The 16,955-nt window shown below is 47.0% G+C and overlaps 1 protein-coding gene across 1 annotated transcript in view; it reads left to right on the forward strand.

Annotated features, from left to right (window-relative positions):
- Positions 1-16,955, forward strand: part of LOC147099474 (BAR/IMD domain-containing adapter protein 2-like 2) — a 110,046-nt gene that overhangs the window by 35,938 nt on the left and 57,153 nt on the right. Inside the window, exons 4-5 of the mRNA XM_085969650.1 lie at positions 13,371-13,432; positions 15,127-15,198. Coding sequence (XP_085825776.1) covers positions 13,371-13,432; positions 15,127-15,198 — 134 coding nt within the window. The remainder of the gene's footprint in view (positions 1-13,370; positions 13,433-15,126; positions 15,199-16,955) is intronic.

Here is a 16,955-nt window from a genome sequence, read left to right on the forward strand (position 1 = left end):
ATATTAAACTTGCAGAAAGCCGCGAGGAGCTGCAGGTTGCTACGGAAACCGCGGAAAGCAACGCTAGCAACAGCGGGGAAGAAGGCAAAGCGCGGGAGGCGCCATCTTAATCCAGCGGGGAAGAAGGCAAAGCGCGGGAGGCGCCATTTTGTTAAATTGGGGAAGAAGGCAAAGCGCGGGAGGCGCCATTTTAGATTTCCAAGATGCCGAAGACTGGCTATATCACTGCCTTTGATAATGCAATAGAAGACTGGACCACGTATGTGGAAAGAGTCGAGGTATATTGCGAGGCAAACGAAATAGCCGATGAAAAAAAGGCATCGGTACTGCTAAACTTAATGGGCGCAAGAACGTACGGCCTATTGCGGGACCTAATTACTCCAGCCAAACCAAGGGCGAAGAGTTTTAACGAAATTGTTGCTATCCTACAGGAACACCTAAACCCTGCACCGCTGCTGATAGTAGAAAGATTTAAATTCCACAGGAGAACTCAGCATAAAGATGAGAGCAATGCTGAGTACCTTACGGAACTACGCAAGCTATCAAAGTACTGCCAGTTCGGAGCAGGTCTGGCAGATACCCTACGGGACAAATTTGTCTGTGGACTCCTGAGTGAAGGAACCCAGAAGAAGTTACTCTCAGAGAAAGAGCTGACGCTAGATAAGGCTTTCAGCTGGCAGTATCGTATGAAGCAGCAGCCAGGGGAGCTGCGGAAATACAACAAAAGCCACAGGAATACGGCACCCACGAAATGACACGGGATTTGCAAAATGTTATCGCTGCGGCAGAATAAACCATGACCAGAAGGACTGCTGGTCCAAGGACAAAATATGCAGGCAATGCGGAAAGATGGGACACATTGCACGAGTTTGCAGGTCTGGGAAGAAGACCAACGACAACAAAAAGGCTACTAAGGAACCGTACAGGAAAGTACAAAAGATGACGGACAGTAGTTCCGAAGACCAGATGAGCGATAGTGAATCCGGGAACAAGAGACTAAGCTGTCTCAAACTTCACAACGTAATCGCAAAAGAGGATCACCGAACCATTTGGGTCACCCTCACGATAGCAGGGTCCCAAGTCAAAATGGAATTGGATACAGGATCAGCTCTAACCGTCATGAATCGACGAGACTACGAGCGGCTATTCTCACACATACCCTTGAGGGAGACATCCATTGTCTTGAGGACGTATACGGGGCAAAAGTATACCCCAGAGGAAAAATAAGGGTGCCTGTCAAATACAACGGCAAGAAAATACGGAAATTGTATCTCTACATTCTGCAAGATGGTGGACCACTGTTATTGGGACGTGAATGGATCAGAAAGATAAGTTTAGACTGGCACTCCATTCAGGCACTGATGGTGGCTGGTAAAAAGGATGACGACGTCACTCCTGGACGATTGTCAACAATCTTAGCTGACGCCAACGAGGTTTTCAACAAGAACTGGGCACTCTTAAAGGTGTAACCGCCTCGATAAAAATAGAGGAGAATGCAATTCCTAAGTTTTTCAAAGCAAGACCGGTACCATATGCAATTCGCCCAGCCGTCGAGGCAGAGCTGCAGAATCTGGAGAATGCAGGCGTGTTATCTAAGGTAGACTGGAGCGAGTGGGCGACACCCATCGTTCCTGTCATGAAGAAAACGTTAAACAATAAGTCTGAGGAGCCAAGGAAGGTTCGCATCTGTGGGGACTTCAAGGTGACGGTGAACCCTGTCCTTGACACAGTACAATATCCTCTTCCAAGGATAGAAGATATCTTCGCCTCACTATCTGGAGGGAAGCGTTTTACAAAAATTGACCTAGCACAAGCATATTTGCAGATGGAGGTTGAAGAATCCTCTAGGAAGTATCTCACGATAAACACTCTCAAAGGTCTTTACCAGTATAATCGACTGGTCTTCGGAGTAGCATCAGCTCCGGCGATATGGCAAAGAGCGATGGAACAAGTCCTGCAAGGGATTCCGGGGACTCAGTGTTACTTAGACGACATCCTAGTGACAGGTGAAGATGACAGTGAACACCTTGCCAACCTAGAGCAGGTGTTCACTAGACTACGTGAGCATGGGCTACGAGCCAATCGCCCCAAGTGCGAGTTTTTTAAGAAACAGATATCGTATTGTGGCCATGTGATTGATGAAGAGGGGTTGCATAAGTCCCCTGACAAAATTGAAGCGGTAGTTATGGCTCCGGCGACTGAAAATGTGTCGCAACTGAGGTCATTCCTCGGATTGGTGAATTACTACCATAAGTTTTTGCCAAATTTGTCCACAATTCTGCATCCACTGAATGCCCTACTACGAACGGGAGTAGCATGGAAATGGAGCAATGAATGTAAGCGGGCCTTTCAGAAGAGTGAGGACCTAATCACTTCAAGAGAAGTATTGGCTCACTACAACCCATCACTACCGATAAGACTGGCGTGTGATGCGTCTCCCTACGGCATTGGGGCGGTACTGTCACATAAATTCCTTGATGGTTCAGAGAGGCCGATAGCTTTTGCGTCACGCTCGTTAACTTCAGCCGAGCGTAACTACGCTCAGATTGACAGAGAGGCCCTCAGCCTGGTGTGGGGGGTGAAGAAGTTCAATCACTACCTGCACGGTCAGAAATTTACTCTACTAACTGATCATCAACCTCTCGTCTCCATTTTCAACCCTCAGAAGGGCGTACCGATAATGACGGCACAACGGCTGCAGAAGTGGTCCCTTTTCCTAGGGGCACACCAATATGACATCGAGTACAAGGGAACTAAACAGCATGGGAATGCTGATGGATTGTCGCGCCTACCGTTACCGACGGTGGAAGAAGAACTGGCAGTGGATCCAGTGGAGTTATTCCACTCGACGATAGTCGAATGTCTCCCTGTGACGAATGCAAACATAGAAAAGGAAACACGAAATGACCCGACACTCTCCTGGGTCTATGATTTAACGGTGAAGGGATGGCCAGCACATGGCGAACCACTGCTGCCAGCATTCTCGCCAAGAGAACAGCTGTCAGTGTGCAGAGGGACCTTGATGTGTGGATCCAGAGTAGTAATTCCACCCAAATTGACGGATAGAGTGCTCAATGAGCTTCATGAGGGTCATCTGGGTGGGGTAAAAATGAAGAACTTAGCCAGAGCGTTTGTGTGGTGGCCGGGAATCGATAGTGAAATCGAAGAGATGACCAAGAGCTGTGCAGGATGCCAGAAGGTCCAAAACGCCCCACCACAAGCTCCTCTACATCCATGGGAGTGGCCCTCATCTCCATGGCAAAGGGTGCACATTGATTTTGCTGGTTCCTTTATGGACTCGATGTTTTTAATTGCGGTGGATGCACATTCAAAGTGGCCAGAGGTAATAAAAATGTCCTCAACCACCACAGAAAAAACTATCACAGCCTTACGAACCATATTCGCCAGGAATGGGCTGCCTGAACAGATTTGCTCTGACAATGGACCACAGTTTGTGTCTGAAGAGTTCCGGAGGTTCTTAAAGAACAATGGTGTTAAGCATTACACATCTGCCCCATATCATCCAGCCACTAATGGATTGGCTGAGAAGTTTGTTCAAACATTCAAGAAGGCTATCAAGGCAATGTGTAATGAAGATATACCCCTACAACACAAGGTGGACAACTTCTTGTTTGCCTACCGGAATGCGACACATGCGGTTACCAACCAAACTCCAGCCATGATGTTCTTCAATCGAAGACTACGATGCCGCTTGGATTTGGTTAAGCCAAACGTCCGAAGAGATGTGGAGAACAGGCAGTTTCAGAATATGAATGAAAGGCCGACCAGGAGTTTTAAGATAGGTCAACCAGTTTTGGCCCGGGACTACCGCACAGAGAAATGGCAGCCAGGAACGATCTGTACACGGCAAGGACCTCTAATGTATACCATGGACGTTGGAGAGAGCATTGTAAGACGCCATGCTGACCAGATTCTAGAGTCACTGGAAAACGTCAACTCCACACCACGATCTGATACACCTGGCGATGAAACCGAAGTACCAATTGTATCTACCGCAGAATCGGTGATATTGGAAGCAGACGAACCAAACAACGACATTGATCCCGACTCAACCTCACCAGAAGAACCTGATACCCCAAAGAGGCGTTATCCAGACAGAATCAGGAAGCCTCCTCAAAGACTGAACTTATAATTGCTTAACCTCAACCAATGTATCTAGCAACCATAATTGTAATTGTAATTAGTTATTATTTAGTTGTTAAATGAATGTTATGTACTGTTTATCTAAAAGGGGAGGAATTGTTGTGTATGTACCTTTAAGGGAATAACTGGTCTCAGACTGCAGTACCGGCAGTGACCACCCCTGTATAAAAGGCACTAGCAACCTTCTGTAGCTTCAGTTTCCCAATTGTCTCCATTCAGTAAAGACTTGTTATAATCAACTCCTGCTGTCCGTGTCTCAATTATACATGGACATAATACCCTTGATCCCTTTAGCCTTAAGAAATATATCTAACTCCTTCTTGAATATATTTAATGAATTGGCCTCCACTGCCTTCTGTGGTAGAGAATTCCACAGGTTCACCACTCTCTGGGTGAAGAAATTCCTCCTCATCTCAGTCCTAAATGGCTTAAAGCTTCATTTGGAAAACGTCCATTATCGATGGCTATGGCTGCCGGTTTCAGTCATGAGTCAGCCTCATATCAGCCTTAAAAGGGGGAGAACTGAAGTCTCCCAAACTGCCGGAAGATCTAAAGGCTGCAGGTTAACCAGATCCGTGCGTAATAGGCCGTGCGTGAAACCTGCCTTTCTGTGAGAGCTATAACTCTCGGAAGCACCGACGGGGTAGCTCATTTTGTAGCTGTTTAATTGCCAAATACTTTGACCTGGATCTTGGTTTCTGCCCCACAGTTATCACTCGTTGCTAAGTAACGATATCATGTAAGTATTATCTGGCTGGAGGGGGCAGGAGTTGGATGGGGGAGAGAAGAGGGAGTTTCTTTACATGTTGTAAAATGTGTTCATGATGAAAGCTCCTTATCTCCTGCGGCATATCATAAAGTACAAAACAGCCACATGGAGTGTTAAGATGTAGACTTCTACTTCCTAATAGCGTAAGGGGAATGGACTTTACCTGGTTTAAGGTGGGGCCGCCATTTTCCCCGCTGTGGGTGTTGGGCTGCGTCTGACCCAAGAGCTCCCAGTGGAAACTCATCTTCAAGGGGGGGCAGAGAGGGGGGGCAGAGATACACCTCTCCACTTCTTCACCACTCGCGCCCTCGATGTCAGCGCAGCAAGTTTAATAGAGGCGGCTGGTGTGAAGACAGAAGCTGTACAGCGTGAAGCACAGCCGTCCAAACGGGAGCTACACTGTGGGGTTGTGACTCACCCTCGGCCCACCAGGAGAGACTTGCACGCACGTGCAACTCTCCGCTCCCCTGGTGGCAGCCTTTACATACTCAGCTGGCTGTCTTTGCTTCCTCATAACAACAACAACAACAACTTGTATTTATATAGCGCCTTTAACGTAGTAAAACATCCCAAGGTGCTGCACGGGAGTATTTTAAGACAACAAATTTGACACTAAGCCACATAAGGATAAATTAGGGCAGGTGACCAAAAGTTTGGTTGAAGAGGTAGGTTTTAAGGAGCATCTTAAAGGAGGAAAGAGAGGTAGCGAGGCGGAGAGGTTTAGGCAGGGAATGCCAGAGCTTAGGGCCTAGGCAACAGAAAGCACGGCCACCAAAGGTTGAGCGATTATAATCAGGGATGCTCAAGAGGGCAGAATTAGAGGAGCGCAGATATCTCGGGGGGTTGTGGGGCTGAAGGAGATTACAGAGATAGGAAGGGGCGAGGCCATGGAGGGATTTGAAAACAATGATGAGAATTTTGAAATCGAGACGCTGCTTAACCGGGAGCCAATGTAGGTCAGCGAGCACAGGGGGTGATGGGCTAATGGGACTTGGTGCGCGTTAGGACACGGGCAGCCGAGTTTTGGATGACCTCAAGTTTACGTAGGGTGGAATGTGGGAGGCTGGCCTGGAGTGTGTTGGAATAGCCAAGTCTAGAGGTAACAAAGGCATGGATGAGGGTTTCAGCAGCAGATGAGCTGAGGCAGGGGCGGAGACGGGCGATGTTACGGAGGTGGAAGTAGGCGGTCCTTGTTATGCTGCGGATATGTGGACGGAAGCTCATTTCAGGGTCAAATATGACACCAAGGTTGCGAACAGTGTGGTTCAGCCTCATAACGTTGCATAGAGTCAATAATAAGATTATACGGTGCCCATTAGGTCAACAGATCACCTGAGGGCTTCTCATACCCACCTCCACGCCAGACTGCAGTTATACTGCACACTGTGCGAAGCCCAGTGCTATGGGATGGCTTGATGTTGGTGAACTCGGAAGTCAAGATTGGGTCGTGATTCCTGAGCTATATTGCTACACTCGTGTTGACACACGCAAGAAATAGAAACATAGAAACATAGAAGATAGGAGCAGGAGTAGGCCATTCGGCCCCTCGAGCCTGCTCTGCCATTCAATGCGATCATGGCTGATCATCCAAATTCAGTACCCTGTCCCTGCTTTCTCCCCATATCCCTTGATCCCCTTAGCCTTAAGAAATATATCTAACTGCTTCTTGAATATATTTAATGAATTGGCCTCAACTGTCTTCTGTGGTAGAGAATTCCACAGGTTCACCGCTCTCTGGGTGAAGAAATTCCTCCTCATCTCAGTCCTAAATGGCTTACCCCTTATCCTTAGACTGTGACCCCTGGTTCTGGACTCCCCCGCCATCGAGAAAAGCCTTCCTGCATCTAGTCTATCTAGTCCTGTTAGAATTTTATAAGTTTCAATGAGATCCCCTCTCATTCTTCTAAACTCTAACGAATATAAGCCTAATCGACCCAATTTCTCTTCATACGTCATTCCTGCCATCCCAGGTATCAGTCTGGTGAATCTTCGCTGCACTCTCTCCATGGCAAGAACATCCTTCCTCAGATAAGGCGACCAAAACTGCACACAATACTCAAGATGTGGCCTCACCAAGGCCCTGTACAACTGCAGCAAGACATCCTTGCTCCTGTACTCAAATCCTCTCGCTATGAAGGCCAGCATACCATTTGCCTTCTTAACCGCCTGCTGCACCGGATTTGCACTGTTGTTGAATCATAGAAATTTACTGCTCAAAAGGAGGCCCTTCGGCCCATCGTGTCTGTGCCGGCCGAAAAAGAGCTTTCCAGCCTAATCCCACTTTCCAGCTCTTGGTCCATAGCCTTGCAGGTTACGGCACTTCAAGTGCAAATCTAAGCACTTTTTAAATGCGATGAGGGTTTCTGCCTCTACCATCCTTTCAGGCAGTGAGTTCCAGCCCCCCAACCACCCTCTGGGTGAAAAAAGTTCTCCTCAACTCCCCTCTAATCCTTCTACCAATGACTTTAAATCGATGCCCCCTGGTTATTGACCTCTCTGCTGAGGGAAATAGGTCCTTCCTATCCACTCTATCTAGGCCCCTCAATTTTATATCCCTCAATTAAGACTCCCCTCAGCCTCCTCTGTTCTAAAGAAAACAAAGCAAGGGGCAGAATAAGTTTAGCCTTACAAATATAATAAAAATAATACATGAACCACTAAAGTTTGCTTCACTAATGTCAGGATGGTTAGTGAGTGGGTGAATCTGCAGCCTAGTAAGTCCTGATTCCCTGATGTGGGCTGAGTTGGCCAGTTTCAGATGGGTGAGGGTAGGGGGTTGCTACAGTTGGCCTAGATCAGGGAGGCTAAAAGCGTCATGGGTTTCTGCTCCTGATTGCTATCCGGCGACCAATGCTGGAAGTTGGGGCTGCCGTCGCCATATGGACTGCAGCGGTCCAGGGTGGAGGCCCACCACCACCTTCTCGGTGGGGGGGCAGCGAGGGATGGGCAATAACTGTAATCTTGCCTCTGTCATTCACACCAGGAGAACAGATGCTAAAAAACAAGTGCTCGTATATGGGTGCCGGGTAAGGACAGGATTAGGTCTTGCTGTGATGCATCCTGCAGTCGAATAGCCAGAAGATAGTCACTGCCTGGGCTTACACAATAAAAATAACTATGTGGGTGAGGTGCTATAGGTCATTCAACACCACATTCTAGCGAGGGACAGGGAGAATTGACTGAAAAAGGAGGTAATAGATAAAACTAAATTAAATGAGTTTCACATAGTTTAGCATTGAACTTACACAGTTGGCCCTTAAACAAAGAATTATTCTCAGATACACAATAAAAAGGGTTACAAGAAAAGTCAAGCAGAGCAAAAGGTTGCTCTCTCTAGTAGCTAATACTCCCATATTATTCCATTTAAGAAAGAATTAAACTCCAGTGGTGAAGTAATTCATGTCATTTAATGACCCACCCTCCTGTCCTATTTAATTACCAAGTATACGCGGATAGAGTAATGTTTCCAATTAGTGTAGTCAGAACACCCTGTGCTCTGGTTCACCATGACCTTCCTGCTAAGATTTATAGGCAAATGATGTAGGTTGCCCTGATGTGATAGGTTGGGACTGCGGGCAGACTGAAGGAGGGACCGTGTGCACCATCTGAGATCTGCCTTGGCCCCCACGGTGTCACGTCCAGACGAGCTTCATTCGCTCCATTTGCAGATGACACTACACTTGGGGAAGAGGAGAGGAGGCAAGCCACGAGGAAGCAGCCAGGGAGTTGGATAAAATCTGTAAAGCAGTGGAAGATGAAATCTAATACAGATGAACGTAAGACGACGGCACATTGAACGAAAGAGCGGGTGGCATGAACACACTGGAAGGTGCAGGGCCAGCTGAAGGTGGGATGAAATGAATCTCGGGGTGGGAGCTTAACACGTCAGATTATTGTGGTGATCCATAGACCCATAGGGCTGGATTTTGTCAATGGGGACGTGATGGAGGCGGGACTCCCACTTTTTGGGTTGTAGTCCCGCCTCCATCGATTTGTGGCCAACCCACGCGATTTTCCCTTGATTGACCTTGTTGAGCCCGCCCAGCGGGCTTAGCAGGCCAATTAAGGGACACCCGGTTACAGGTGACGTCAGGGATTGACATTTCATCTGTCAAGAGCTTTTGACAGATGAAATATCAGCGTTTGACAGCTCTGTGAAGCTTGAGTCCTTCTCCACAGACTCAGTTAGAAATCTCTCCAGAACAGAAAGCTGAACTTTTGACAGCTCGTGGCCATTCTGCTTTCTGTGCCGGTGAGATGAGGGACTCCCGAGACCTGAAGGAAGGAAGCCTGCATTAGTAAGTAAAGGTAAGTAAAACTTCTTTAAACACTTTACACACACCAAACACACTTACCTCTGCACTCATGCACCCATCACTCACCTGAACACCAGACATCTCGAACCCTCCAAGCCCGACGGTCCGCCTCACTAACTTGGCGTGGTTTGGAGCCGTCGGGCAGCCCACACTTCAACAATAAAAATAGGGATTAGGCCAAAAACTGTCTGGTAACTACCTGTTAACAAGCAGTTAATTGGCACTAATCCCCTTCCCGCCTCGGGGAGGTGGCTCCCAGCACAGGTCAGGTACCCACCTCCTGGGAAACAGGCATGGAGGCGGGTTGGGGGTGGGAAGGGTTCGTGTCCCTCGATTCTGCAATTTTAACACCCCACACGCCTCCATTCCTGCCTCCACGGCTCTGGGAAATTCGAGCCCATAATCTTCCAATCCTCCTTAGATACGGGGGTGGTGCCAGAGGACTGGAGAATTGCAAATGTTACACCCTTGTTCAAAAAAGGTTGTAAGGATAAACCCAGCAACTGCAGGCCAGTCAATTTAACTTCGGTAGTGGGGAAGCTTTTGGAAATGATAATCAGGGACAAAGTTAACAGTCACTTGGACAAGTGTGGATTAATTAAGGAAAGCCAGCAGGGATTTTTTAAAGGTAAATCGAGTTTTTTGATGGGGTAGCAGAGAGGGTTGATGAGGGCAATGCGGTTGACGTGGTGTATATGGACTTCCAAAAGGCATTTGATAAAGTGCCACATAATAGGCTTACCAGCAAAGTTGAAGCCCATGGAATAAAAGGGACAGTGACAGCATGGATACAAAATTGGCTAAGCGACAGATCACAGAGTAGTGGTGAACGGTTGTTTTTCAGACTGGAGGAGTGGTGTTCCCCAGGGGTTGGTACTAGGACCACTGCTTTTCTTGATATATATTAATGACTTGGACTTGGGTGTACAGGGCACAATTTCAAAATTTGCAGATGACACAAAACTTGGAAGTGTAGTGAACAGTGAGGAGGAGAGTGATAGACTTCAAGAGGACATCGACAGGCTGGTGGAATGGGCGGACACGTGTCAGATGAAATTCAATGCAGAAAAGTGCGAAGTGATACATTTTGGTAGGAAGAATGAGGAGAGGCAATATAAACTAAAGGGTACAATCCTAAAGGGGGTGCATGAACACAGAGCGACCTGGGGGTATGTGTGCACAAATCGTTGAAGGTGGCAGGGCAGGTTGAGAAAGCGGTTAAAAAAAGAATACGGGATCCTGGGCTTCATAAATAGAAGCATAGAGTACAAAAGCAAGGATGTTATGATGAACCTTTATAAAATGCTGGTTCGGCCTCAACTGGAGTATCCAATTCTGGGCACCGCACTTTAGGAAGGATGTGAAGGCCTTAGAGAGGGTGCAGAAAAGATTTATGAGAATGATTCCAGGGATGTGGGACTTCAGTTACATGGATAGAATGGGGAAGCTGAGGTTGTTCTCCTTAGAGCAGAGAAGGTTGAGAGGAGATTTGATAGAGGTGTTCAAAATCATGAGGGGTCTAGACGGAGTAGATAGAGAGAAACTGTTCCTATTGTCAGAAGGGTTGAGAACCAGAGGACAGATTTTAGGAGATTGGCTAAAGAACCAAAGGCGACATGAGGAAAAACTTTTTTACACAGCGAATGGGTAGGATCTGGAATGCAATGAAAGGGTGGTGGAGGCAGATTCAATCATGGCTTTCAAAAGGGAATTGGATAAGTACCTGAAGGAAAAAAATTTGCAGGGCTACGGGGAAAGGGCGGGGGAGTGGGAATAGCTGAAGTGCTCTTGCAGAGAGCCTGCACGGGCTCGACGGGCCGAATGGCCTTCTTCCGTGCTGTAACCATCCTATGATTCGATGGTGCAGTGTTAAATTGAGGGAATAGAACGCTGAACTGCACTGCTAAATTAGCAGAGTATAAACTGGAGGGTCGCCATGTTCAAACTGTACAGTGGACTAGTCAAACTATCTCGAGTGTTATATGTCCAGTTTCATCACCGAGCAAAGCATTCGGACCAGAGAGGTCGTGGGGTCAAAGGCCGTGACGCTGACCCCCATCGCCAGAGATTGAGCTGTGAAAATAGACTGGAGAAACTAGGGGGGAGAAATTCATTATAGCCCCGTTTGGGGTGCCAACTTTTAAAAGTTGAAAAAATTAGCGCCAGGCGATAATGTCTTTCAACTTTGAAAAAATTCTGGGTTTTGCACTCCAGGAAGGAAGTGGAGCGCTAAATCAAGTGCTTCCTGGAGCACACCAGGCAGCAGGCGGGGCGGTAGGTGAGCAGCGCTGCACAATGGCTGCCGCGTTGGAAGGCTCCTTCCCTCCCTTAAAGGGAAGGGCCATCACTGCAGGCTCTGCAAGGAAAAAACTTACCTGGTCCCCGACGGCAGCCACGATGCGGCCCGATCAGCCCAATGTACTGCAGCAAGAGTGCCGGGCTGATCGATCGCTGGCGAAGACAAATGAAAAAAAAAACAGGAACAGCATTTCAGATTTTTTTATTACTCGGCCACCTCGCCTTTAATCATCGCCCCTGAAGCGCCCGGCCTCCCGATCAACGCCTCCTGCAGTTGTCGGTGTTTTTCGCCTGGCGCTGCTGCAGGGGGCAGAGCCGAAGTTCGGGTCCGGGGCGGAACCGAAGTTCGGGTCCGGGGCGCTACCGGGGCGATGATGTCACGATCTCTGGGCGCGGGAGGCGATAACGGGAGGCGCAAAGCTACCCAATGTCTCCCCCTAGGGTTCTTTCGCTTTGAAAGGAGGGAACCTTGCATATATAAGACGTTAAATGATAGAGGTAGGGTAAGTCTGGAGTAGGTTGAGTTGTTGACCCAGAAATTCGGGTCGGGGGCTTCCCGCGGGTGCAAGCCCCCGACCTGCACTTACCTAGCGCGCCGGCCATTGAGCTGTGAGCCCGCGTGGAATTGCGATCCTGGGCCTGCTCCAGCTGCTGGCGCGCAGTGCTTGCGTATCCCAGGGGCGGAGTTAGTTCGATGCGTCCCCTGGGATCACGTGGGCCATGGAGAGCCAATAGGTAGCAGGGAATGCTTCATTCATAAGTTTGACAGGAAGGGCTGTCAAACCTATAAATACTATAAGCCCCAAAACATCACTAAAACCTCAAATAATTTTTTTTTAAATCACATTTTTAAAATAAACTATAAATTACACGAAATAACTATTTTAAACAATAATTTAAATTTTTGAAAAAATTAATTACATTTTCTAATGGGGCTAAAAATAAACTTACCTTTTTTTAAAGTATTTAAAAATAATAAACCTGTGGAAAAAATGTTTTAATTTTAACTAATTCACCACTTACCTTGTTAAAAGCAGGCCCTTCCATTGGGCCTACGGGTGAGTACCCCGTGCGTACTCACCCGTGGAGACCCGAATTTCTGGGCCAACGACTAGAGCAAGCTAAACTGGTGAAAGGTCAATTTAGAACTGATGTCGGGAAGAATATCTTCACCCAACAAACAACAATTTGCATTTATGTAGCGCCTTTAATGTAGTAAAAACATCCCAAGGTGCTTCACGGGAGCGTTATCAAACAAACTTTGACACCGAGCCACATTGTCGGAATGGTGGAAATGGAATGGCGGCGCGCACAGACGCAGCGGCTTTGCTTCTCCCAGGATGGTGCTATTTACGTTTAATGTTAATGTTATTTGTACTGGACTCATGGGAGCTTGCAAGATCACATTTCATTGTGCATTGTACAATGACAATAAAGTTGAATTATTATTATTATTATTATAAGGAGACATGAGGAGCAAGTGCCCAATAGTTTGTTCAAAGAGGTAGGTTTTAAGGAGTGTAGTGATATGACACACAGTGATCAACATTTGGAATGGTCTTCCTGGCAGGATAATGGAGGTGAACACCTTAGATTCATTGAGGATCCCGTCGATGCCTCAATGGAAGGACGACAGTGTGTTGTTTCCCTTGACTATGAGCTAAGATGGGCTGAAAGGCCTTCTTCATTTGTATTTATCCTGTGATGTTGTCATTTAGTTTAGATTCGTTAGCTGGCTTCCTAAAGGTAAATAGTTAGTATTCTGAACCTCTACACTGGTTCGTCTTTGAATTGATTTTCCCATTTGTTCTCCTGTTGTACAGGTCAGGTCCTGTTGCAGATGACGGACACACAGAGGCAGCTCAGCAACGACCTGGAAGTAATTGTAAGTACTTCCTCTTTTGACTGGGCCAAAATTCCAGATCATATCGATTGGCTACCATCCGTGATTGATTAGCATTCTTGGAGATTGGCAAATGCCCTGGACATAGTCACAGAATCATAGAATTTATACATTTCTATAGCGCCTTTCACCATCTCAGGACATCCCAAAGCGCTTTACAGCCAATGAAGTACTTTTGAAGTGTAGTCTCTGTTGTAATGTAGGAAACGCGATAGCCAATTTGCGCACAGCAAGCTCCCACAAACAGCAATGTGATAATGACCAGATAATTGGTTTTAGATAAGTGATGTTAGTTGATGGATAAATATTGGCTAGTAAACCGGAGATAACTCCTCTACTCTTCTCCGAAATAGTGCCATGGGATCTTTTACGTCTCATGGTTTAATGTCTCATCTGAACGACGGCACCTCCAACAGTGCAGCATTCCCTCAGTACTGCACAATGTAGAAATTAATCAAGTGAACCTTCCTTGCACTCCCTCTAAGGCAAGTGTATCCTTCCTTAGGTAAGGAGAGCAAAACTGTACACAGTACATAAGAACATAAGACGTAGGAGCAGGAGTAGGCCATTCGGCCCCTCGAGCCTGCTCCGCCATTCAATAAGATCATGGCTGATCTGATCTTGGCCTCAACTCCACTTCCCTGCCCGCTTCCCATAACCCTTGACTCCCTTATCATTCAAAAATCTGTCTATCTCCACCTTAAATATATTCAATGACCCAGCCTCCACAGCTCTCTGGGGTAGAGAATTCCAAAGATTCACGACCCTCTGAGAGAGGAAATTCCTCCTCATTTCCGATTTAAAAGGGTGCCCCCTTATTCTGAAATTATGCCCCCTAGTTCTAGATTCCCCCACGAGAGGAAGCATCCTCTCTGCATCTACCCTGACAAGCCCCTTCAGAATCTTATATGTTTCAATAAGATCCCCTCTCATTCTTCTAAACTCCAATGAGTATAGGCCCAACCTGCTCAACCTTTCTTCATAAGACAACCCCTTCATCCCAGGAATCAACCTCATGAACCTTCTCTGAACTGCCTCCAATGCAAGTATATCCTTCCTTAAATAAGGAGACCGGGTGTGGCCCTATATAATTGCAGCAAGACTTCCTTATTCGTATACTCCAACCTCCTTGCAATAAAGGATAACAAACCATTTGCTTTCCTAATTGCTTGCTGTGCCTGCATGTTAAACTTTCTGATTCATGTACAAGGACCCCCAGATCCGTCTGAACACCAACATTTACTAATCTCTCAGCTTTTAAAAAATATTCTGCATTTCCATTCTTGCTACCAAATTTCACATCTGACATTTCTCCATCTGCCACCTTCTTGCCCAGTCATTTAATCGGCCCACATCCCTTTGAAGCCTCTTTGCGTCCTCCTCAAAGCTTACTTTCCCACCCAGCTTTCCGCCAACTCCTTCAATCTGAGTGATATCCTGTGCTATGCGCCCTGGGCCTTCGCTTAGGTTTCTTAACAACAGCACAACAGGGTATTAATCATATGTAAAATGAAAGTTTCATTCAATTCCATGAATTTACTTACGGAACGCCATATTTTGGAGCATTAGTGAGCCTTCCAGTTTCTGAAAAGTGGTAAAATGCTCCAACCCTGCCAGATGTTTGCCGGCTTGACAACTGGCCCAGTTGTTCCAGTAATTGGTGTTTATTTTTGCAGTTTCGGAGATTCAACGACGAGCTCCTATGGGAAATGGGCCATAATATGGAGTTGGACATAGATTACATAACTGTGAGTAAACGATGATGGGCTTCCTTTATTAATTGGCTTCAAAATTCTTCCCATGTATCCATAGTGGTGCCAAGAGAGGTCAGGCCATTTAGGACTGAGAGGAGGAGAAATTTCTTCACTCAGAGGGTTGTGAACCTCTGGAATTCTCTACCCCAGAGGGCTGTGGAGGCTCAGTCGTTGAGTATATTCAAGACAGAGATCGATAGATTTTTGGGCACTAAGGGAATCAAGGGATATGGGGATAGTGCAGGAAAGTGGAGATGAGGTCGATGATCAGCCACGATCTTATTGAATGGCGGAACAAGCTCGAGGGGCCAAATGGCCGACTCCTGCTCCTATTTCTTATGTTCTTATGTGCCAGTGTATGACTGCGGGATGCTTGCTAATTTCACTCTGAACCTCAAAAAACTGAGGCAAAAAAGGACCGTCGTGTTTCGGGAATTTTGGCTATTTAACCTAGAAAGGAATTTTTTCTTTAAGTTAATATGTGGTTTTGATATTAAGATTCAGGTTTCTCAGATTTAATTCTCAAAGGCTGGGTGTCTTCATGAGCTCGTTCTACAGCGAGAAGGGATAAACGGGTCTTTTTCAGGTTGGCAGGCTGTAACTAGTGGGGTGCCGCAAGGATCAATGTTGTGGCCTCAGCTATTTACAATTTATATTAATGACCTAGATGAAGGGACCGAGTGTAATATATCCAAGTTTGCTGATGATACAAAGCTAGGTGGGACAGTAAGCTGTGAGGAGAACACAAAGGGCTGGATTTTGATACTGGAGGTGTGTAGGAGGCGGGACTGCAACTTTTGGGGTTGTAGTCCCGCCTCCATCGAGTTGTGGCCAACCCACTCGATTTTCACTTGATTGACCTTGTTAAGCCCGCCCAGCGGGCTTAGCAGGCAACAGGTGACGTCACAGATTGACATTTCATCTGTCAAGAGCTTTTGACAGATGAAATATCAGCGTTTCACAGCTCTTTGAAGCTGTCAAACACTGACAATCTGTACACGAAGTTAATTCCTTCCTCTCAGGCTGATTTAGAGATCTCTCCAGAACAGAAAGCTGAATGCTGCAACTTTTGACAGCTCGCGGCCATTCTGCTTTCTGTGCCGGTGAGATGAGGGACTCCCGAGACCTGAAGGAAGGGAGGCTGTAAAGGTAAGTAATGTAAGTGAAACTTCTTTAAACACTTTACACACACCAAACACACTTACCTCTGCACTCATGCACCCATCACTCACCTGAACACCAGACATCTCGAACCCTCCAAGCCCTTCAGCCCGACGGTCCGCCTCGCTAACTTGGCGTGGTTTGGAGCCGTCGGGAAGCCCACACTTCAGGAATAAAAATAGGGATTAGGCTAAAAACTGCCTGTTAACTACCTGTTAACAGGCAGTTAATTGGCACTAATCCGCTTCCCGCCTCGGGGAGGTGGCTCCCAGCACAGGTCGGGTACCCGCCTCCTGGGAAACGGGCATGGAGGCGGGTTGGGGGCGGGATGGGTTCGTGCCCCCCCGATTTCGAGATTTTAACCCCCCACACGCCTCCAATCCCGCTTCCACGGCCCAATGAAAATCCTGCCCTTTGAGTATATTCAAGGTTGAGATAGATAGATTTTTGGACTCTAGGGGAATCGAGGGATATGGAGATTGGGCAGGAAAGTGGAATTGAGGTCGATGATCAGCCATGATCTTATTGAATGGCGGAGCAGGCTCGAGGGGCCGTATGGCCTAATCCTGCTCCTATTTCTTATGTTCTTG

Source organism: Somniosus microcephalus, chromosome 28 (genome assembly GCF_052327205.1).
Source record: "Somniosus microcephalus isolate GS21.2 chromosome 28, FLI_Smic_1.0, whole genome shotgun sequence".
Classification (NCBI taxonomy): domain Eukaryota; kingdom Metazoa; phylum Chordata; class Chondrichthyes; order Squaliformes; family Somniosidae; genus Somniosus; species Somniosus microcephalus.